The 23,550-nt window shown below is 41.5% G+C and overlaps 1 protein-coding gene across 3 annotated transcripts in view; it reads left to right on the forward strand.

Moving 5' to 3' along the window:
* The window catches only part of IL17RD (interleukin 17 receptor D), a 93,386-nt gene that overhangs the window by 60,811 nt on the left and 9,025 nt on the right, over positions 1-23,550 (forward strand). For 2 of the 3 annotated variants that reach the window (XM_073351494.1, XM_073351497.1), the window contains exons 3-11: positions 2,011-2,136; positions 5,127-5,245; positions 5,742-5,862; positions 7,581-7,625; positions 7,725-7,876; positions 9,684-9,749; positions 11,751-11,805; positions 12,823-12,933; positions 14,396-14,580. In XM_073351494.1, the coding sequence (XP_073207595.1) occupies positions 2,011-2,136; positions 5,127-5,245; positions 5,742-5,862; positions 7,581-7,625; positions 7,725-7,876; positions 9,684-9,749; positions 11,751-11,805; positions 12,823-12,933; positions 14,396-14,580 (980 nt within the window). The remainder of the gene's footprint in view (positions 1-2,010; positions 2,137-5,126; positions 5,246-5,741; positions 5,863-7,580; positions 7,626-7,724; positions 7,877-9,683; positions 9,750-11,750; positions 11,806-12,822; positions 12,934-14,395; positions 14,581-23,550) is intronic. The other variant, XM_073351496.1, reaches the window with a different exon arrangement.

The raw sequence follows: 23,550 nt of genomic DNA on the forward strand, positions 1-23,550 counted from the left end.
AGCGAGATTTCTATTCTCCTAAGAGGAAATTCATGCTGTCATTTGGTTGACTTTTAGCAACAAATTCCACTTACAATAACTGAGGACTAATTGCTCAATTTTCATAAAACTTAATACAGTACAGAATATATTGTTCTTAATTATGCAACAATTACCTAAAGGAGCCAAACAGCTCACCCTTGTCATTCATGGTAGAAAGCCCACTTCAGAGATTCAGTTTGTGTGATTAATAATTTTTCATTTGTAGTTTTCAAGGGAGTGTATTTGATTTAAATTCTTATTTTCTGCATTGGCTTGATCATATCAGTCAACTTCATTTGCAAGCATAGTATAGTCGAGTACCTAGAATCAAATTTTGAATAATTGATTATTGTACTGATATTACTGTGGTACAACTTGCTGAGCTGTTTGGACAACATGGACTAGGTCCAAGGACATATTCACAGCTAGTGAAAATAGTTGTAGTTAATGGTGTCTAGAATCGATGATTCGCAGTCTGTATGCTTGTGATATTTTAGGAGAATATGTAGAGGGGACAAGGAAGAAGATTTGAAAAAGATTTAAAAAACCAAAAACCTTTTCTTCTGTTTTTGCTGTACTGGAGAGTAAAGAATTTTGCTTCCCTTTGGAAACTGCAGCCTCCATTGTAGGTGTCCTGCCCTCTGGAGTCATCCGGTTCACCTGTAGTACATGTGGTATTATTACCAGATGAACAAAATATTTGGTGTGTTAAGGAATCACTCAGGTGTGATTTATTTTGTGGTTAACTACCAGTGTTCTAGAATCTCATTTTGTGAAATTAAGCTGTTTTCTGTCTCTGTCTCTCTTCATCTGAGGTGATGGAAGCAAAGCCCACTAAGTCATCTGTAGGCCTGAAAGCTGGATAATTGAGAAGTAGTGGGATTGATATTAATAATTGCACGTAAAAACAGTAAAGAAAATTAAACCAGAATGCTTTAGGAAAATTAACAAATTAAAGTTTGATCTCCTGGAATGGTTTAGGAGTACATTCACCCAAACAGGGATTTTACAGTGCCCACATTGTTTTTAGTTATCCTGGCACTAAAGCCCCATTGTAGACTTAATGTGCTGTAAATATAATAATACAATAATTGAGGTATTTGAAGTTCCTAGTTTTAAGTTTGTTTATTTTTCAAAAAATGTTTAGGAATAAACTAAATCTTGATCACTTTACTCACATGAATAGCATTATTGGCACTAGTAGCATAAACAAGGCTTTCCAGATTTTGTCCTGTGTCAGTTTATGAATTATTTGGTCCTGCACAAGACAATTTGTATTGTGACAGGGTTGGGCCAGATGGCTACAGGAGAGTAATAGAAGGCAGATATATTAGCCCCAGGTTAAGTAGGTCCCTTTTCCCTGGGTAAGGTAACAGGGAAGGTTCCAGAACAATCAGGAACCTTCTGGAGACGATTAAGACAGACAGGCTGATTAGAACACCTGGAGCCAATCAAGAAGCTGCTAGAATCAATTAAGGCAGGTTCATCAGGGCATCTGGGTTTAAAAAGGACCTCACTTCAGTTTGTGGTGCGCGTGTGAGGAGCGGGGAGCCAGAGGCGCTAGGAGCTGAGAGTGAGAATGCATACTGTTGGAGGACTGAGGAGTACAAGCATGATTAGAGACCAGGAGGAAGGTCCTATGGTGAGAATAAAGACGGTGTTGGGAGGAGGCCATGGGGAAGTGGCCCAGGGAGTTGTAGCTGTTGCACAGCTGTTTCAGGAGGCACTCTAGACAGCTACATTCCACAGGGCCCTGGGCTGGAACCCGGAGTAGAGGGCGGGCCCAGGTTCCCCCCAAACCTCTCAGTTGCTGGTCAGACACAGGAGGAGTTGACCTGGACTGTGGGTTCATGAAAACAGCCAAACTGAGGGCTGCCATGAAGCTCCAAGGCGAGCAAATCCGCCAATAAGCGCAAGACCCACCAATGTAGAGGAGGAACTTTGTCATAGTATGTTTTATTTAAGTGATTTGTTTCTCGATATTTTTAGATTGCACTCCTTATTTGAATTCAGTGGGAAAACACATGATTGGAGATGTGCAAAATATAACAGTCAGCCAGTATGCATGTTCTGAACAAGTTGCAGTGACAATACTTTGGACAGCAAATCTACTTGGTAAGTATTAGACAACAAAACAGTTTAAATCGTCATCTCTTTTGTAACAGTCTCTCCGTGATCATATTACTTTAAAATAACTTGTCTTTTCCTCTCATGCTAATTAAGGCCTGATCAAAGTAACTTAGTTATACACAGAAGCATATATTTTATTGGAATCTGTATTCAGCAAACAAAAAGGCTCCAGTTTTATTTTTTTAAATATTCTAATATTATTTATTATTAGATTCCAATAAAATGTATGCTTCTGTGTATAACTAAGTTACTTTGATAAGGCCTTAATTAATATGAGAGGAAAAGACAAGTCCCCTCTCCCAGCCCTGGCTCCAGGAGTTCGGGGGTCATGAACAGGGGAAAGGAGGGGCACAAGGTAAAAGTTTGGGGACCACTGCTTTACATAAAGGGAAAACAAATATTCAACTTTCCAAGAGATTGGTTGTTTTTAAATTGCACATGTTCAAGAATCTAAGTTTAAGTGTTCTGAATGCTTTGTACTCAGTTTGCAAAATCTTTATCCGTAATGAGGAGTGCATTTCTTTTAAAAGAAAAGAGTGTTAAGTGGCTGAGATATCAATAAGAAAAGGAGTACTAGTGGCACCTTAGAGACTAACAAATTTTTTGAGCATAAGCTTTCGTGAGCTACAGCTCACTTCATCAGTGTTTGAACTGCAGCATTGCAAATGTGGAGTAACTACTGTCCTAACATTTTGACAGAACTGGTCTACACTGGAAACTCAAGTCAGCTTAACTGTGTCACTCGTGGGTGTGAAAAATCCACACCTCTGAGTGGTATAGTTAAGCTGACCAGTGTAGACAGTGCTAGGTCAACAGAAGAATTTTTCTGTCCATCTAGCTACTACCTTTCAGGAAGGTGGATTACCTATGGTAATGGGAGAACCCCTCACATTGCCGTAGGTGGTGTCTACACTGAAGTCCTGCAGGAGTGAAGCTGTGCCACTGTGGCATTTCAAGTGTAGACAAACCCATATATATTCATATTAGCACTGCAGCAATTCAATATATGGACTAAACAAAATACCAAATATCTATTTACACTACAGAACTAAATTACAGCAAAAGGATCTGTAGTTCATTTTTTTCTGTATAAAATCTATAAATACTTATTTATGTTATTACTCCAATCTGCATTTAGGGTCTAGTCCTCAAGTAGATAAGCAGCTTCAGCTCTAAATGTTTTAATTATGAGAAATAAATTTCTTCTAGTAGTGACAATATGAGGCAGTATAAACTATAAATGCAAAGAAATTCAAAGTTGAGACTCTGATGGAAGAGCAGAAGGATAATAAGTGAAGAAACCATTTTCTGTCTTAATTTCAAATTTTTCTTTGTGTATAAACAACCTTCATATTTTTTAAACTGTAATTGTTTAAAAGGTGTAGAATGATTTTTAATGCTATGTTTTGTGTGTAAAGGAGTGGTCCCCCAAACTTTTTACCTCGTGCCCTTCCTTTCCCCTGTTCATGACCCCCGAACCTCTGGAGCCAGTACCACACTGAATGATTATAATGCTTAAGTCCCCTGAAAACGTTCTAGAAAGAGAAGAAAAATTACCTGGAGCTTCTCTGTCACATTTGGTCCATTTGTAAATAATGTGTGCATAATCACATCTGATAACAGCTAAATTTGTAACAGAAAATAGTGAATAAATTTGTTATTGGGTATTAAGAGAATGTGAAAATGATACCTAATGTTTTGAGTAGCATAGTATTAGTGAATTTGGTAATCTGCAGCTGCCGATTGGATAAATCAAATCTCCAGGGGATTCAAAACTTGGTATTCTCTCCTGTAATGATCAGAGGTTAATCCTTTTGAAAGTATCAGTACAGAACTGCAGTTGAAGGGTCTCAGGTGATAGGGAGACCAGACACTTTTCTCTTTCATGGTCTGCATGTTAGCACAAACAGTGCTTTTGTTCCACTTAATATTAAGAACACATTGGGCAGGTCATGGCTCTTTCTCTTTTCAAGATTATAAAACATTTTTTAAAACTGGAGAAATAGAAGAGGCTCATGGGAACACACACATCTAGATAAGCATATAATGTTAAGTGGCATTAATCCATTTTGGTTTATGTCATCTTTATCTTATGTTGACTGCAGTGGTGTCTCTGGTAAACATTATATTCTGACATATGTAGAACACTTGTAATTACATAGCTCAGTGGTGATGGTAGTGGGGCTTGAAGAACTGGGAGGCAACTTTGACATCTGATCCACAACATAATCGAAGCACAACTCTCTGGCATTGTGACATTTGCGTCATCATGACTCAGTGTAATGTCCTGGTGCAATACCATGGTGAGAACATTAGCAAGCAATATCACAACATTTTTCTGAGAGTCTACTGTCTCTTGAGCAAAATGGGTGTAGTGTCAGTCTTACTTCTACGTAACTATAGTTATTCACTGGTCTAAATAAAGAGTAATTCTACTTCCGCTAATTCTTCTGCTGTTCTGCAATATTAGAACTAAAAAAAAAAATCATAACTACTGCATCCAGCCACTGTAGTCCAGTGGTCTTATAAATGACAGGAACACAGTATGGATGCAGTGTTTCCATTCTTTGTGAACAAATGTTACAAAATTGTTTACTATTTGTAATGGGAAAATTGAACAAATACAGTGTATTACCAAACCTGATGATGATGATGATTTTATTTATTTGTAGTATGGTAAAACCCAAAGGACCAATTGAGGTGAGGCCCCATTTGAGCTGAGCACTGTACAGATATAGACTGACAGCCTCAGTGCAGAAGAAATTAAATTCTAGATAGACAAGTGAGAAAAATATTGAGAGAAAGGAAGAATTATTATTGACACCCAGCTGACAGGTACACAAACATCTGATACAGGTGGGATACAATGGTGGTTAGGCATTATTTTTTAACAAGTGTAGTACTTCGAAATTGCATCACACACAGTGAAATGTATTTTTGAAATATTTGTCTGGATTTTAATTAAATGTCTGCAGGGATTGAATTCCTGAAAGGATTTCGAGTAATACTTGAGGAGTTAAAATCAGAGGGAAGACAGTGTCAGCAAATGGTTTTAAAAGACCCAAAGCAGCTCAACTCTGGTTTTAAAAGAACTGTAAGTGATATGCTTTTGGGAAAAATTCATTATTGGTTTGATTTTGCATGTGAGCTTGAAAGAGACATTTATGTTTTATTAAACTTTTCTTTTAAATGTACTGCTTACTAGCCAGCAATTTGCTTGCAAAAAAATTAAGCATTTTTATTCATGATATTTTTAATTTAGGGGCAAATCTAGCCCTCACTCCCCATCTACTGAGGCTCCCTTGTTGGTGGAACTAGCAACTTCACTGCAATGAGGGGGCGTTATTCTGAGGAACTGTGCAGCAGATGTGCACTCCTTTAGCAGTGCAGAATCCATCTCTATGGGGCTCCCTGCATGGTAGTGCACAGGTGGCAAGAGAAGGATGAGGCCATAGGATTCCTAAAGCACTTAACTTTTGTTCATGTCCAGGAGAATTGTGGGCTTGTTTTAAAACAATATACTCCTAAATGGCCATGGCAGATGACTGAAGAGTATATCAAAATCTCTTTATTTATATTTATGTTTTTAGGGAATGGAATCTCAGCCTTTTTTGAATCTGAAATTTGAAACTGATTATTTTGTAAAGATTGTTCCTTTTCCTTCCATTAAAAATGAAAGTAATTACCACCCATTTTTCTTCAGAACTCGACGTAAGTATCATACATATTATCTTCCCCCTCCTTACCTTCCCCCCCCACCCTTTTTTTTTTTTCTTTCCTTAGGGTTTGTCTACACTTAAAATGCTGCAGTGGCAGCGCATGCTTCTCCCGTTAGTGTAGGTTCTCCACCTCTCCAAGAGGCGGTAGCCAGGTTGACAGAAGAATTCTCACATTGGCCTAGTACTTTCTACAGCAGAGGTTAGGTTGGTTTTTCTGCATCTCTCAGGGGTGTGGATTTTTCACACTACTGAGCGACGTAGTTATACTGACCTAATTTTCTTTTGTAAATCTGGCCTCAGTCAGGAAAACAGAAGAGGCAGAATTTAAGGGGATAGGTGGCTGAGGAGAGGAAGCACCTGCTGTGATCTTGGGGATGAGGTTCACATCCAGGCAGAGTCCTAAATGAAATTAGTTTACAGACCACAGATTGGTCTGTAGTGGACAAAACTTCAAATTATAAAACCACTACCGTAGGTGCTGGAACTAAGGGTGCGAGGCATGCTGCAGCACCTCCTGGCTTGAAGTGGTTTCCATTATATACAGGATTTACAACTTGGTTCAATGGCTCTCAACACCCCCACTATAAAAATTATTCTAGTACCCCTGACCACTACAGAGAAATTGGCAAAAGTAATAGCCTCTGTGTAGCAGAGGCCTAGGGGTGGCCACCACGGACAGCAGATTGCCCCACATCTGCCTACTGTAGGGTTTCTTGCATTTTCCCCTGAACCATTTGGTGTTGGCCACTTTTGGAGTCAGAATACTGGATTAGATAGCCTCAGGTCTGATCTAGCCTGGCAATTATGTTCGTATGGAGACTGCGTCTTCCTTCTTAATGAATAGTGTCAATGGCAGGACAGTATGGGAAAGCTTACACAGTCCTTAGAATCATAGAGTTAGAAGGGACCACAAGGGTCATCTAGTATAACCCCCTGCCAAGATAGAGGATTTGTTGTGTCTAAACCATCTAAGACAGGTGTCTATCTAGCCTCCTTTTGAAAACCCGCAGTGAAGAAACTTCCAAGGTCAAGATTGTCTCAAGTTCAAGATTTTAAAATGGATTCCTAAAGATAGATTCCTAAATCTATAATTATTTATTATTCCAGAATCAAGTCGTTTTTATTCTGGAATAGAATGTCCACATAGGTGGTTATTCCAGAATAGCTATTCTTAGGTGCCTATATAACTTTAGGTACACTATTTTTTTAAATCTTGGCAATCAATCTTTTTTCCCCCCTGCTAAGAACCTCCACTCTTCAGGATTTTCTTCTCCCTAAAATGCTCTAAAAAGAGTTTAGAGTAAGTAATTTTTCCCAATTGATTGGGTATTTCAAGTCCACTCTGGTGACGCTGACTAAAATAACATTTTATATATAGTCGTGTAAATGTGTTTTATACATTAGCTTCTGTTCACCCTTACTCACATATTGTTTATTTCAATAAGTAACGTTATTTCAAACAAACTGAGTAGGCTGTTTTTTATGTGTAGAGGTGGAGAATGATTTGAGCAATGACAAGTATGCTGAGCTTACTAAATATGGCAAAATCTGTTCATTCTGCACTGTTTGGGGAGGCGCTGGATAAACAAAAATGATGAAATAGCTCCCATTTTTCTGCCTTCTTTTTCTCCCCTCTTTCTCTTTCTGGAGTATAGCCATTGGAGAACCTAATCTTTTATTATTAATATTTTTGTGTGTGTGTGTTTGTAGCATGTGAATTGTTGCTACAGCCAGAAAACCTTGCCTGCAAACCTTGTAAGTAAAATATAGTATTTTCCATTCATTCATATTACAAAAATTTCATTGTTCTTGAAATAGTAATTTTCCAATCCATAAATATCTCTCCTCTGACAGTCTGGAAGCCCAGGAATCTGAATATTACCCAGCAAGGTTTTAACATGCAAGTGTGTTTTGATCACGCACCTCACAACTTTGGCTTTAAATATTACTATCTTCACTACAAACTTAAGGATGAAGGATCCTTTAAACAAAAGACCTGCAGACAAGTACGTTACAGGGTTTCGCGACTGTTGTTTTAACGATTTGTGGTAACCATTAAAAATTCTAGATGACCTTAGCTTTTCACATGTTTAAAAAATGTAAAGGATTTTTATATTATTTGTATTTTGGGAGTAACCAAAGGCCCAAACCAGGATTGGGTCTCCATTGTGCGAGGTGCCGTATAAATACACGGCAAGATATTGCCTTTGCCCCAAAGGGCACACTCTAATTAATAGTTTTTAATTGTATTTTTATTTATAATTATTAATATTTTCCTCTTTTCATATGCTCCCTCTGAACAGAATTTCAACTCCTTAAATCTTGTTCATCTGAAGTAACTCCCCAAGGTAGCCCTTTATTTGAGCATTTAGTTAAACTTCCCTTCATGTTCAAAAGAGGGATGAGCTGGCAGTGGTCGGTGGGAAAATTATAGCTCGTGGTCTCTGTGGGCCCAATACAATGCCCATCCAAACCTAGGGGGGTCTTGTACTAAGCAATTCACCGGAAATGGGAAAAGTTTGGATGTTCAAAAATAATGCAGTCTTTAATAAATAGCTTCTGATATTGTTAGAAAATAAGTCTGACTGTGATGGAAGCTTTCGGGGGAAGGAATGTATGAGAACAAAATTAAAAAATACAGTGGGCTATGCCCTTTAGAGCTCTGGTGAGAAACCTATGTGCTAAAATCAGAGTTATCCAAAAATAAAATAATAATAGGCCAACGCTTTACGGGAAGTGTGTACCATAGACTGATGGCAATGATATGGATTTATTTTGCTGAATACAACAACTCCATACGTTTGGGTAATGTTTCATCTTTCCTACTGGTACTGCTAGTAACTATTATTTAGGGCTGGTCTACACTAGGGAGCTTACAGCAGCACAGCTGTACCGATGCAGCAGCGCTGCTGTAAGATTGCTCGTGTAACCGCTGTATGTCAGCAGGAGAGAACTCTCCCGTCAACGTAATAAAACCACCTCCACGAGCTCTACTGCCGACATAGAACTGTCTGCGCTGGCACTTCTGAAAGCGTAACTTATGTTGCTCAGGGGGTGTTTTTCTCACACCCCTGAGCAACATAAGTTATGCGGACAAAAGTAATAGTGTAGACAAGCCCTTAAACTGGGTGGATGTATAGCTTAATTGTCTATTGATACTGTCATGTCCGTATGTTTAAAATTAGTTTTCCATTTTATTACCCATTTTTGTTATAGTAGGGTCCAAAATGTGCTAGGTGCTATGCAGACATTTAGGAAGGTACAGTACTTGCTCAGAAGAGTTTACAGTGTAAATCTTTGGTCCAAATTCACTGTCACCCTGCTGTTTGTTTCGTTATTTACACCAATGTAAAGAGGTTGTAAAATGTGCTGAAATATTGCACTGATGTGAATGGCTACATAAGGTGCAGGGTAGAAGGGAATCAGACCTTTAGCATTTAGAGATCATTTATCAAGGCAGTTGCAGTCTGCTGGGTTGCTTTCATTTTGTTGAGTTAAATGATCCGTGGCAGGTTGTTCAGTCCACAAGCGCCTGAGGTTAAGGAGCTTCAGGGTATAGTGTAAAACTTAACATGTTATCTCAAACTTTCATAGGCCTTTGGTGGCCGGAGATTCCAGTCCTGAGACATTTGAGTAGAGACGTTTGTATTTCTTTATCAGTATTGAATTGGATTTTGTTTGATGGAAGGTGCCTGTGTACATAGTGGAAATGTGAATTTTCAAATCAATAACATTAGCTGCAAATGCATTTTCCGTTAGCTTTGTAAAGCATGTGAACTACTTGTAAAATAGTTTCCTTCCTTTTCTTTGCAGGAACAAAACACGGATATCACAAGTTGTGTTCTTCAGAATATAGCTCCAGGGGATTACATCATTGAGGTAATATTTGAGAAGAGCTAATTTAATGCAGCTAAAGAAGTAAGATAAATAAATTAATTGCAAATAAAATACCGTGGGCCACATTCTGCTGTAATTTACAGCCTTGTACACCCTCACTGAATTCAGTGGGGCAAATTAACATTTTTAGGTCAGATCATACTTGGGCCTTGCATGGCTGTGCAGTAGTGGAAAAAGAGCAAAAAGCTTCCCTGTCTTGCACCTCCCTCATGCAGAAGCCAAGCACAGTTGCAATCTCTCTGCTTTCCCGAGCACTGATCACTGCTGCATCCCTTGCTGTGCACCAAACCAAAATCCTATTCAGAATTCTGGAGCTTGGACCCATCTTAATTATATTGTAAATGTTGCTTATTTCTTTAGGTTTAAATATTAACAATACAGTAGAACCTCAGAGTTATGAACTGACCAGTCAACCACACACCTCATTTGGAACCAGAAGTACTCTATCAGGCAGCAGCAGGGACACCGCCCACACACACACAAAAACACCCCCCAAATACAGTACAGTACTGTGTTAAATGTAAACCACTAAATACAAAAAGGGAACGCAGCATTTTTCTTCTACATAGTAGAATTTCAAAGCTGTATTAAGTTAATGTTCAATTGTAAACTTTTGAAAGAACAACCATAACATTTTGTTCGGACTTAGGAACATTTCAGAGTTCCGAACAACCTCCATTACCAAGGTGTTCTTAATTCTGAAATTCTACAGTGAAGAAAACTCCTAAACTCTAGGTGGGTTGACATAACAAATTACCCAGGCAGCATTAAAAAAACAAATGTTCAAACAAGGAAAAATAGTGCAACTCAGCCAGCCCAGGTCACTCAGGCAGGAAGCTTAAAAAAAAACTCCTTCTTACCCCACCATGCCATCATTCCACTAACAAACCCTCAGTCCTCCAAATCCTGTCAGACAGATGGCTTTTGCAGCATGCCTGGAAAGTCCCTAAATTCTGGCTACTTTAGACCAGGGAAGGGAGTGGGTTGCAGAGTCCTGGGCCGCTCACAGGGAATGCCTTGTCCTGCCAGTTTCTCCCTGTCTTTTATAACAAGAGGGATCCAGCTCAAGCATCTCTGCTGACCACAACTTGGCAGTATGTCAGGGGATCTGATGTGGCTGGTTTCTCAGGCAGGCAGGTCCCAGGCCTTTTAGGACTTTAGAGATCATAACCAACATCTTAAACTCTACCCGGGGACCAGTAGGCAGCCAATGCAGATTCTGGAATACCTTGTACAATATGGTCCCAGCGAGATCCCCTATTCAGTAAGCAAGCTGCTGCATTCTGCACCAACTCAGTCTTCAAATAGCTTTAAGGGGTAGCCCCCTGTAGAGCACCTTTTAATATTCTAATCTTGAGGTAACAAAGGCATGCAACCTCCTGCTCAGATGCAAATGGCAAAAAGCTAACTGAGTTACTGCTGTAATATGATCATCCAACAACATAAAATAATTATGTTGAGGATTTTGGACCCACTGAGTAAAAGTCTATTAGGTGCTTTTATTTGAGTAGGGGAAGAAAAGGCAAAAAATGTTCATGAAAATGTTCATTGAAGATGTTTTGTGTATTTTTGCTGATTGTGAAAAAATTTAACCATCTCCATTTTTTATTAATAGAGAGGATTCAAAGAATATGGAGCCTATTCATGAGACTTTTACCCCTACATCCCACTTCCATTCCTCCTCCCTCCCTCTTACCCCCTTTTCCTTTGTCTTGGACATTAATTGGGTTGGGTTGTTTCCTTTTTTTAATAGGCAGGTTTTGTTTGAGGATAGTATTCCAGTTTTACCGCAATATGATTTGTATTCTACTCATCCCTGATCCTATCTAGAAATCACTAATTCTAGGTACTTCTCATCGGTCATTTGTAATGGTAGCTTCCCTCAGTTCTGGTCCTTGGGGTAATTGCAGTGTTTTTCACATTGCAAAAAGCATTTTTCTGTATCTCTTCCAGTATTTATAATGAGAATTTTCTTTTTTAAAGCTGGTTGATGACAGTAACACAACAAGGAAAACAATGCACTATGCACTAAAACCAGGTAAGAATTTTCTTTTTAAAGTCAACTTGTACTCGTTTGTAGTGATAATTTGTGTTGAAGATCATTTGCCAGAATAATAATGATAGGACTAATGGGGTTTGACCACACACTTAAATGCAGTCTTGTGATCTTTTTGACAAAAAATAATATTGCTTTTGTACATCTGTGATTTTTACTTCCATTTTGTGCTTGTAAAGAATTGCAAAAGCAAATTGTGCAAGATAAAATTAAGTATAAATATGATTTTGGCTGTTAGTAGTTTTACATCAAAATATTGTAGAACGAGGAATCCTTACCAGAAACTAATTTTTGCTATATACACTAGTGTAAAAAATCAGTTTAAAAATTGATGAGACTGTATCTTAGTCACATGCAAGTAGTAGCCTGCAAGCAGAGTGTGGAAATAATGTAATGCAAATATGTAAGCAACCTATTGTAGGACTAATGTAATCACACACTAAATAAAGTTCTACAGTGGTTACCTTGCAATCAATTATCACAAAGATCCCATGATGGGATGAAGACTGTGGGTGACAACTTGTTCCTCAAGCACTATGGAACTTTCAACCATTAGGGTAGACTTATCTGTGCAGGAGACAGAGCTTTCTCTGGGACCAATTTGATGCCAAATTCCCACAGGCACCAAGGACCATCAGAAACCTCACCAACTTCATTCCAAGTGCAAGGCACATTTCTTCAACCTGCCTTCTCTAACATAAAAACAGAGCAGAACATTTAAAAAATAAACAGAACCCAACCAAAACAAAACTGCCCTACACACACAATTCTTTCCCTGGGGAGAGAATGAGACAGAACAAACCACATGCAATAGACGTTAGTCACCTTATTTAATGCATTATTGGAAGGCACTCAGATCATAGCTTTATATTTTGTATATTTGAGAATTATTTGATGATAGCGTGCTGCAGTGGCAGTCAGTATCAAATATGAAGATAAGATTAGATAATGATACCATAACTTACTTGCACAGTGCTAATTCTGCTTTATTTTTTAAAGTACATTCCCCGTGGGCTGGACCAATAAGGGCCATTGCCATTACCGTTCCCTTAGTTGTCATCTCAGCATTTGCAACGCTTTTCACAGTGATGTGCCGTAAAAAACAACAAGGTATGGTGTTTGTTTGGCATGTCGTTTTATTTGAAGGAGAGTTTGCTTGTCAGAGCAAATCTGAAAGGAAAATAGATTTATTCAAAACACAAATTTCTTTATCATAAGAGATTTCCTTTTCACTCTCCCTAACCCGACCTCACCTCCAAACCTCTGCATCTGCTTGAACTTGAAGCAAAGTCTTAAAATCCAGTGTTTGGTATTAATTTGTTACCCAGGAAAATATTGTGTCATATGTCTTGCACTATGACTTCACTGCAAAATCCAGCAGAAGGACAAGTTGGGTTGTGTGAAGAGAAAACTTATTTCGTTTGTTTTTTGTTTGTTTTGAATGTTTATTAGTGAAAGTAGTGGAGGGGAGATAAGACTATGCAGAGAGTGAAGAGATCCTGAAGACGATATATTTTAGACTATTTCCTCTTTCAATACAGAATTATTTAACGGATGAATCATAGTGGAAGGAAAGCAAAACCCTGAAGTGTGCATGTAAGCAGGTGTAATTCGCAGTCTGCCATGGAACAGAATCTGCACCCACTAGATTTAGTCCAAACTTACTCCCCCCTTCTTGGTTGGCTTTATTCAGAATTCAGATAACAACAAAACCCCTTAAATCTCAGGCTAATCCTTCTCCTTACATTTGACTATTCATAAGGTTTCCCTGCAGACACTTCCTAGCTTAGACTCCAGCAACCTCTGCTCACTTTTGCCTCCCTTATATCTAGGGTGGAGCTTGCAAGCAATACCTGCCACACTGATTTATCAGGAATTAGTCAATACTACGGTTTCAGGGAGTGATTGGGTTTCCCTCATATAGAAGATGGGGTTTAAGCCCCTAAGCCTCAGATCTGTGATATCTCTCTGGATCTTGGGGATGAGGGATACTACAGATGACAGAAGTTATCTGGGTTGAGTCCTTTTCCCTTCTGGCCCTTTATGACATAGTAGCATGGCTCCAGCAAAAACTCAGATGAACGCTAAAGAATATGGGCATGCCACAGAGAGATATTGCACATGTTTCTGAAAGGTACCAGCTTCCTGGAGTTTCATTCTCTTCCCCTACAAGTATCACTGTTTTAAAAGGAGCCCATTACATTACTAAGCAGGAAACTCTCACAGGGAAGCATGTTTGAGGTTTCTGATTTCTGAACAAAGAGGTGAGGTGCCTATAACAGTACTGTGGTAATTTCATAGGGTGAGTGGAGGTGAAACTGCCTTACTTCTTCTATTCACAAAGCAAATCTTTCTAGACAGGTCTTTGCACAGGCAGTAACTATCCAATCAGTAACATCTTTCACCTCACAGGCTGATAAAATGGAGGAGGAAGAAAGGAGGGAAAGATGAATGTCTTGGGATGAAGAGCCTTTTACTAGATACTTGAATAATAAGTCTGTCAAGGTTTAAAGAAAATTTTTGATCTTGTATACGGTGAAGATTTTTGCTTTTTTTTCCCCTTCCAATTTAGAAAATATATATTCCCATTTAGATGAGGAGAGCTCGGAATCTTCTACATATGCTGCAGCACTCCATGTGGAAAGGCTACGTCCCCGACCAAAAGTGTTCATCTGCTATTCCAGTAAAGATTGCCAGAAACACATAAATGTCATTCAGTGTTTCGCTTATTTCCTTCAGGACTTCTGTGGCTGTGAGGTAAGATCACCACTTCTTCTTTTCATGTTTGGAATTGCCTTATTCAAAATATTACCCCCAAAACACATGATAGCCTAGTCCTTGAAAATATTTCACTTAGACAGAGATATTCTAATCTCTTTGGTAAACAGAGTAACTTCCATTAGTGTTAGTGGAAACTGCCTACATTAATTTTATCTATTGTGACGGGGTTGGGCCAGATGGCTACAGGAGAGTAATAGAAGGCAGATATATTAGCCCCAGGTTAAGTAGGTCCCTTTTCCCTGGGTAAGGTAACAGGGAAGGTTCCAGAACAATCAGGAACCTTCTGGACACGATTAAGACAGGCTGATTAGAACACCTGCAGCCAATCAAGAAGCTACTAGAATCAATCAAGGCAGGCTAATCAGGGCACCTGGGTTTAAAAAGGACCTCACTTCAGTTTGTGGTGCGCGTGTGAGGAGCTGGGAGCAAGAGGCGCTACAAGCTGAGAGTGAGAATGCATACTGTTGGAGGACTGAGGAGTACAAGTATTATCAGACACCAGGAGGAAGGTACTATTGTGAGAATAAAGGAGGAGGAGGCCATGGGGAAGTAGCCCAGGGAGTTGTCACTGTCACACGGCTGTTCCAGGAGGCACTCTAGACAGCTGCATTCCACAGGGCCCTGGGCTGGAACCCGGAGTAGAGGGCGGGCCCGGGTTCCTCCCAAACCTCCCAACTCCTGGTCAGACACAGGAGGAGTCGACCTGGACTGTGGGTTCAGAAAAACGGTCAAACTGAGGGCTGCCGTGAAGCTCCAAGGTGAGCAAATCCGCCAATAAGCGCAAGACCCACCAAGGTAGAGGAGGAACTTTGTCACGACTGGTGTCAGGAGTGGGATTTGGTGTACACAGCACGGCGGAAGAAGGAGGGTGTTTGGGGGGAAAAAGGGGGGAGGGGAGAGGGTCTATTTTTATTTTATTTTTTTTCACCACAATGGAGGAGGTAGTGCGGGCACTGATATAAGCCACGGCTGCCCAGCAGGAGGCTACCCATGTCCAGGCAGCCGCCCAACAGGAGGCTGTGCGGCTGCAGCAAGAGACAAATCACCTGCTGATGGACCAGGCTGGTCAAGACTGGGCTATGTTGCGGGAACTGGTAAACCAGGTAAAGGCCCTTACAGAGCTGAACCGCGGCCATGATGGGACGCAGATCATGCAGGCCAACAATTGGCTGCAGAAAATGATGCGGGAGGATGATGTAGAGGCATACCTCCTGGCCTTTGAGAGGACAGCCCTGTGGGAGGCTTGGCCCTAAGAACAGTGGTCTGGTATCCTCGCGCCATTCCTGTGTGGGGAGGCCCCGAAGGCCTACTATGATTTGCCTGAAGAGGCTGTGGCAGACTACCCCCAGCTGAAAGCAGAGATCCTGGCCAGATCTGGGGTAACGACTGCAGTGAGGGCCCAGCAATATCATGAGTGGAAGTACCAGGAAAACAAAACCCCCATGGTCCCAATTATATGACCTCATCCATCTCGCATGAAGGTGGCTACAAACTGAGTCCCAGAGTCCGGAGGAAATACTAGAGGTTCTGGTCATTGACCGGTACATGAGAGAACTACCGCCAGACCTTCGTGCTTGGGTAAGCCAGAATGAACCCTCCACGTACAACAAGGTTGTTGCACTGGTAGAAAGGCAAAGGACGGTGAGGGAGCTGACCTGACCAGTTAAGGAAGAAGCACCCCGGGTTAAACTAGCAGCACCAAGACCGAAAGCTCGGGTGACTGGGCCACCAGGAGAGCCCAGGTGGAAAAAGAGAGGGGCTGAAGGCCCACCAGAAGCCACAAAATGTTGGAGCACTGAGGGGGAAGAGGATCCTGATGTTAGACTGCCCAAACCAAGAGACCGGGGAATGCCTAGGGCTCTATACAGATGTTACGCCTGTGGGGAGTGGGGACACATCCCACTGTGGGGAGTGGGGACAGTATCCCAATGCCGAGGAGCCTATGCAGTGTAACCTGGGGAACTGGGCAGACCCATGCTCCCTAATCCACCTTGTGGGGGTCTCACTAACCCCACATATGTACACCAGACTAGTGAAGCTAAATGGGGTAGAGACCACAGCACTGGTTGATTCGGGGAGTGCTATCACACTTGTCTCGGGAAAGCTCGTGAAGCATAGTCAGCTGCTGTGGCTTAAGCGTACTGGGATAACATGCGTCCATGGGACAGTTGGTTATTACCCCACCATTCCAGTAAAAATCGAGGTTCAGGGGAACACTAATGAGGTAGCAGCAGGTGTAATCCCTGAACTCCCATACCTGGTGCTCATAGGGAGGGACGTCCCAGGCTTTGGAGACTTACTCCCGGTATGGGAATTAGAGGAAGGGGGAAGCCCTGAAGTTAGTGACGCATCCACAGTAGACTGTCAACCCCCAATCTTCTCTGAAATATCCCCAGATTTGTTCTCCACTCCCAGACAGGGTAAAAAGACGAAAAGGGAAAGAAGGGCAGCTAAGGCCTTGGGAACTCGAATAAAGCCAGAGGGTTGCTCTCGTAGGTAGGTGGACCCGAGCAGCTGAAAAGGAGGCCACCCAGGAGGGAGAAGCACCCAAGTCTGACCCACACCCTAATGCCTCTGAACCAGTAGAGCCAACAGAGATTGGCCCCCTAGATCTGAGGCAGATTAGTCCCAGGAGAGGAAATATTCGACGGGACCAGGCTGAAGTCCCAAGGTACTACAACATTAGGAAAGAGGTGACCGAAATAGATGGGGTCCCCGTGGAAGGGAAAACCCGGGGACCAGGACCCTACTTCATAATGAAGAAGAATCTCTTATACGAGCTTGCACCAGTAAAGGGGCAGAAGGTAAGGCAGATCCTAGTACCTCAAAAACACCAGAATGCTGTATTAAGTCTGGCCCATAGTCATCTTTTTGGGGGCCATTTGAGGGTAGAGAAGACCCTGGCGCGGGTCCTGCGACGATTCTTCTGGCCCGGAGTACATGAAGAAGTGCGGAGGTACTGTGTGTCCTGCCCAGAGTGTCAGCTGCACACTCCCCGTCCCCACTTGAGGGCACCTTTAGTACCCCTTCCTATCATAGAGGTCTCCTTCGAGCGAATAGCCATGGACCTAGTGGGACCCCTGGAGAAGACACCCTGGGGCCACCAATATATATCTGTCATTCTGGATTATGCTACTCGCTACCCGGAAGCCGTCCCCCTGCGGAACACGGCCTCTAAAATGATAGCTAAAGAGTTGGTGGGGATCTTCGCCCTAGTGGGGCTACCAAAGAAGATATAAACAGAGCAAGGTACCCCATTTATGTCGAAGCTAATGAAGGACCTCTGTATGCTGCTCCATGTACATATCCTGAGAACTTCTGTCTATCATCCGCAGACCCATGGGCTGGTAGAAAGGTTTAACCGAACCCTCAAGGCAATGATAAGGAAAATGATGTCGGGACGGGAAGGATTGGGACACCCTACTACTCTACCTTATGTTTGCAGTCCAGGAGGTACCTCAGGCCTCAACTGGGTTTTTTCCCCTTTGAATTATTATACAGATGCCACCCCCGTGGCATACTAGATATCACAAAAGAAATCTGGGAAGAGGAACCCAATGAGGGGAGAAATATAATTGACCATGTGTTGCAGATGCGAGAACGGATAGCCCGGGTCACCCCTATTGTACAGGAACATTTGGAAAAGGTGCAGGAGGCCCAGCAAACCCATTACAATTAACAGGCAAAAGTCCGACAGTTCCAACCAGGGGATTGGGTAAGGGTGTTGGTACCCACAGCAGAAAGCAAGCTTTTGGCCCAATGGCAGGGGCCTTATGAGGTGGTTGAACCCGTGGGGGAAGTAACCTACAAGGTATGGCAGCCAGGATGCCGGAAACAAGAACAAATTTATCACATTAACCTCTTAAAGCCTTGGCACCAACGAGAAGCGTGTGTAGTGGCCCAAGAGACCCCGATCCAGGGAAATAACATGCAGGAGCAGATCAGGATATCCACTGATCTGACACTAAACCAGAAGAAGGAGGTAACTGAGATGATCAACTGATACCAGGACGTGTTTTCAATCAAACCAGGTCGGACCACCGAAGCCTATCACCACATTATCACAGACCCTGGGGCAGAGGTAACTTTAAGGCCCTATCAGGTGTGTTTCAATATACTGTTCTTCGTTTTGGACTGCATGGGGCACCTGCCACCTTCCAGCGTCTTATGGACAAGCTCCTATGGCCCCATACCAGTTATGCAGTGGCATACCTGGATGATGTGATTATTCACACCCCCGACTGGGAAACCCACTTAGAAAAGGTGGAAGTGGTTCTGGACATGCTAAGATGGGCTGGCCTCACAGCCAACCCAGCCAAGTGTGCTATAGGGCTAGCCGAGGCTAAATACCTTGGCTACATTGTAGGAAGGGGCATGGTCAAGCCCCAACTAAACAAACTAGAGGCTATCCAAAATTGGCCCTGGCCAAATCGGAAAAAGCAAGTCCAGGCATTCCTGGGTGCGGTGGGGTACTACTGACGATTTATTCCCCATTTTGCTACCAGAGCGAATCCCCTGACAGATCTGATAAAAGCCCGGGGTCCAGACATGGTGAAGTGGACAGATGCCGCAGAGAAAGCATTCATGGATCTACGGACAGCCCTCTGCAGTAACCCCGTGCTTCTAGCCCCAGACTTCAACAAAGAATTCATTTTACAAACAAATGCCTCTGAAGTAGGATTGGGAGCTGTCCTATCGCAGATGGTTGGAGATGAAGAACACCCAATCCTCTACCTCAGCAGGAAACTCCTCCCGAGAGAGCAGAAGTATGCCATGGTTGAAAGAGAGTGCCTCACTGTGAAATGGGCCATGGAAACACTACATTATTACCTTTTGGGACGATGGTTTACCGTTGTGACCGACCACCCCTCCAGTGGATGCAGCAAAATAAAGAGAAGAACACAAGGGTGACCAGATGGTTCCTGTCCCTACAACCTTTCCAATTCACCATAGAACACTGGGCTGGAAACCACCATGGCAATGCAGATGGCTTGTCACGAGTACACTCCCTGACGTCCCAAGTTGCCCAACCCCGTAGTGTTGAGCAGAGGCAGGGGGGATATGTGACGGGGTTGGGCCAGATGGCTACAGAAGAGTAATAGAAGGCAGATATATTAGTCCACCAAGGTAGAGGAGGAACTTTGTCACACTGTGTGAAAATTTTCCATTTAGAGAAAAAAAGCAAACCAAATAATGCATAAGACACAATATTGTAGATAATTTGTGTCAGTCCTAATGCTCTCATTCAGTCATTCTTAGCTCTTTATATATTAGTTACCAGAAGCATATGCACACATTATGCTTGTCTATCAGAATTTATATCTTCTGTAGATTACAGCCACAAAGAAGCTCTATAATCTGTCTAATCTAGTTTAATATTTCTAAGGCACCTCTTATGCCTTGGTATTGAAGCAGTGATCCCATGCATGCACATTTGAATCAATCAGAAAGAAGAAGGATTTGTGCAACACACGCATTATACATAATAAAACCTTGCTAATTTGGATTAACCCCTGAAATTCTTTATCATCCTCAATGGCTTATTCAGTAAATTTTTCATTCTTTTGATGCTATATGAAAACATCAAACTGCATTTTTAATGGCATATAAAAACATGACCTAGGCCTGTATCTTTTATTTTTATTTATTTATTTATTTTTTACTGTCTGTCTTTGATTCAAAATGATATCAGAAAAATATCAAAATGACAATTTGACTGATTAGGTTCAAATTCTCTGGCTGTTTTCTAAACCTGAGAGAGAATGTAACGAATAGTTCACTTTTAAGAAGGCAAAATAATTATTAGTTTATAGAAAACATTTATGTTTTCTTTTGTTAAACTTTAATCCAATCAAAGTCTAGCTAGTATTATGTATGAATTCAAATATTAGTATTCGGTCATATAGCATGTGTGTCCCCTAGTGGCAGAATACATTATTTAAAATCATTGCTCTTTTTCATTTTTGTGCTTCTGTTATTTTATTTTTATGTTAATAATTTATTCATACTTAAAACAGAATAAGATGTATATTTATCTTGTCTGAATTCCTTTTTTTCAGTTGTGATGATAGCACAGCATCACCACAGCTATGTGGAATGGAGTTAAAGCCAAGTGCTTTTTGCATAACACCTCTGCGGTCATTCAATATTTGGTAAATAAAGGACAACTAGACCTAGATAAAGATAGACTATGTAGCAGTGGTGTTTAATATAAAAAAACAAAGTTTAAAAGATGACAATGAAAGTGTCTGTATCTTTGGCCTACGGAATTGGATTATTGTCTAATAAAGCAAAGGGGAATGGCATTTATTGCTGTTTAAAATGCTAACCTAATTATGCTAAAATTAAAAAGCCTTGTTCATAAGTACAAATAGTAAAAGCACAATTCCTGGTCTTTCACTGACAACTCTCTTCTCCTCATCCTCCTTTCTCTCTCTCTCTCTCTCTCTCCCTCTCCCCCCGCCCCAACACACACACACATATTTATCAAGGCAACATATATCCCAGCTGTAAAATGATACCGGACCCACCACATATCTTCAAAGTTCTTATGCATTCTTGGGATCATGATCCTGTGCAGTAGCTTCTTGTATATTATATATAATTTGTTTTGTACATTGTTGCTAGCATAGTAGAATCATACGAGGAGATAACAGAATGTGTATTTACAGCAGATTCAACATGTTAATCCCAAAAGTGTACAATAATTAAGAATTGCATGTAGCACATAAAGTGGAGTGTTCAGAGTGGGTTCATTTCACTCTTTAACCAGGTAGATAAATGGTCAGTCACTTGGGGCCACTCTTCCGAAATTTTCCAGGTTTGTTTCTTCTTCACAAGCACCGACACTGCAGTGTTTTTACCCCCTGCTTTGGAAGCAGCTACCCAACAAACACATAATAGTTTGGCCTTGTACTGTTATTTGTAGATTTGGTGCCTTATAAGTAGGGCCCTACCAAATTCAAGGTCCATAATGGTCAATTTAACGGCCATAGGATTTGAAAATTGGTAAATTTTACGTTTTCAGGTGTTTAAATCTGAAATTTCAAGATGATGTAATCATGGGAGTCATGACCCAAAAAGGGAGTGGGGGGGAGTCGCAAACCTGTTATAGGGGGGGTCATGGGATTGCCACCCTCACTTCTGTGCTACCTTCAGAGCTGGATTCTGAAGGCAGCAACCGCGGAGCTTCCTGCAGCCACAGGAGGTTCCCGGAGGTGGAGGTCGGTCTGATTGCCTCCCTGCTGCTGGGAGCTCCCCAGCCAGGGGCTCCTAGCTGCTAGTCCTGGCTTGCTCTTCCTCTGCATGGCTGCTCTTGGGTACTTCTCCCAGCTGCAGAAAGCTCTGTGCGTGCACACACACACACTCTCTCTCTCTCTCTCACTTGCCCCCAGCGCTCCGCAGCCACAGGAGGAGAGGTCACTGTACAGAGTGCGCCCCCCTTCAAGATGCAATTATTAGCTTGTTTCAATAAAATAAAAAAGATCAGGTGAACTCGACAGGATTTATTGATTGACACTTTACAGCAGCAAATAACACTCAACTCCCTGATTGGTAGATATGGGCATCTGAGACAGTTTTGTAGGGTAGTGATCTCAATTGGTAGCCTCAAACTTGAGAACAAAAGTCTTATGTTAACAAAAACAAGTGGAAAAAAATGTTCTGGTTTCAAATGTCATTAATTGAATGTCAGCATGGACCATCCAGCAACTGTGTCTTTCTTCATTTCCTATCTCTGTGCTGAAGACACTTGTCTGTGTTTAGAAACTGCTCTCTCTGCATCCAGGGAGTTTGTTGGAATTGTCAGGCAGCGCTGAGCTAGCCTTGCAAAATGGGGAATTCAGCCTTCCACTGAGTTCCAAAACGGCAGCACAGGCAAACTACGGTCCGCTTCTTTTGCAATATTTTTGTAAGCAGGTATTTCCAGTTTACAGTTCTTATCAAAGCCAGGAATTGCATTAAGCAAGGTTACATCCACCATCAACAGGAGCACTGTTGTTAGTTTCCTGTCTGTACATCTTCGGTCTTGTCAGAAATAAAATCAAACAGAACACAGTTGTCTTGCTCATCTGTGGGGTCATCCTAAATAATTTCAAAAGACTCACATGAGTTAATCTGAGACTTCATCTCCTCAAAATGTGTAGCAAAAACCTTTGGAAAGTAGGCCTGTCGTAGCTTATTTGTACTGAGTAAGCAACCGGCATTTTGTACATTCCGTTGAATGAACTCACGCAGTTTTGGGTGATCAAGTTTTTCCAGTGGTATATTAGCACTTACAAATGCATCCACAAGTTCCATTCTAGCTAAATGACTGGTCTCAGAGCTCGCTGTCATCTTCTGAAAAGGAGAAGAAATTGGTTTTTGTTTTTTTAACTTTTTGTTTACCAGCAATTCACTGTCTGCAGCCTTCTTTCTGCTTTGATAGATTTTTGAGTCTAAGTGGTATTCAAGTGTTCCCCGACGTGTGTGATCCAATGAACCATTGCAGCTTGTACAAAATAGTTTGTCACCATCGGCATGTAGTATTAGGCTTCCAAATTCTTTAACACAATCCGCTGCAGTAATCATTTTTGAGATTTTTTTAAATTTATTTTGGACACTCATTTTACAGTAATTACGCATGTCTTCTGGTGGGCAGTCAATTGAGATTGCTACACTACAAAACCTCCGCAATGTCTATATATACCAAATCAGTGAGTTGAGCCCTGAGTGTGATTTGCTGCTGTAAAGTGTCAATCAAAAAATTCTGTCAAGCGCTTCGCCTTTTTATTTTTATTGAAATAAGCTAATAATTGCATGTGGAAGGGAGGGCAGTTCCCTGTACAATGTCCCCTCCCCAGGCAGCTACAAAGGGAGGGGGACAGGAAGCGAGTGGGGCAGAGGGGGTGCAGAACTATCTGCAGCCGGGATTGATACTCAAGAGCAGCTTTGCAGAGAAAGAGCAAG

The sequence above is a fragment of the Lepidochelys kempii genome, chromosome 7, assembly GCF_965140285.1.
Source record: "Lepidochelys kempii isolate rLepKem1 chromosome 7, rLepKem1.hap1, whole genome shotgun sequence".
Classification (NCBI taxonomy): Eukaryota; Metazoa; Chordata; order Testudines; family Cheloniidae; genus Lepidochelys; species Lepidochelys kempii.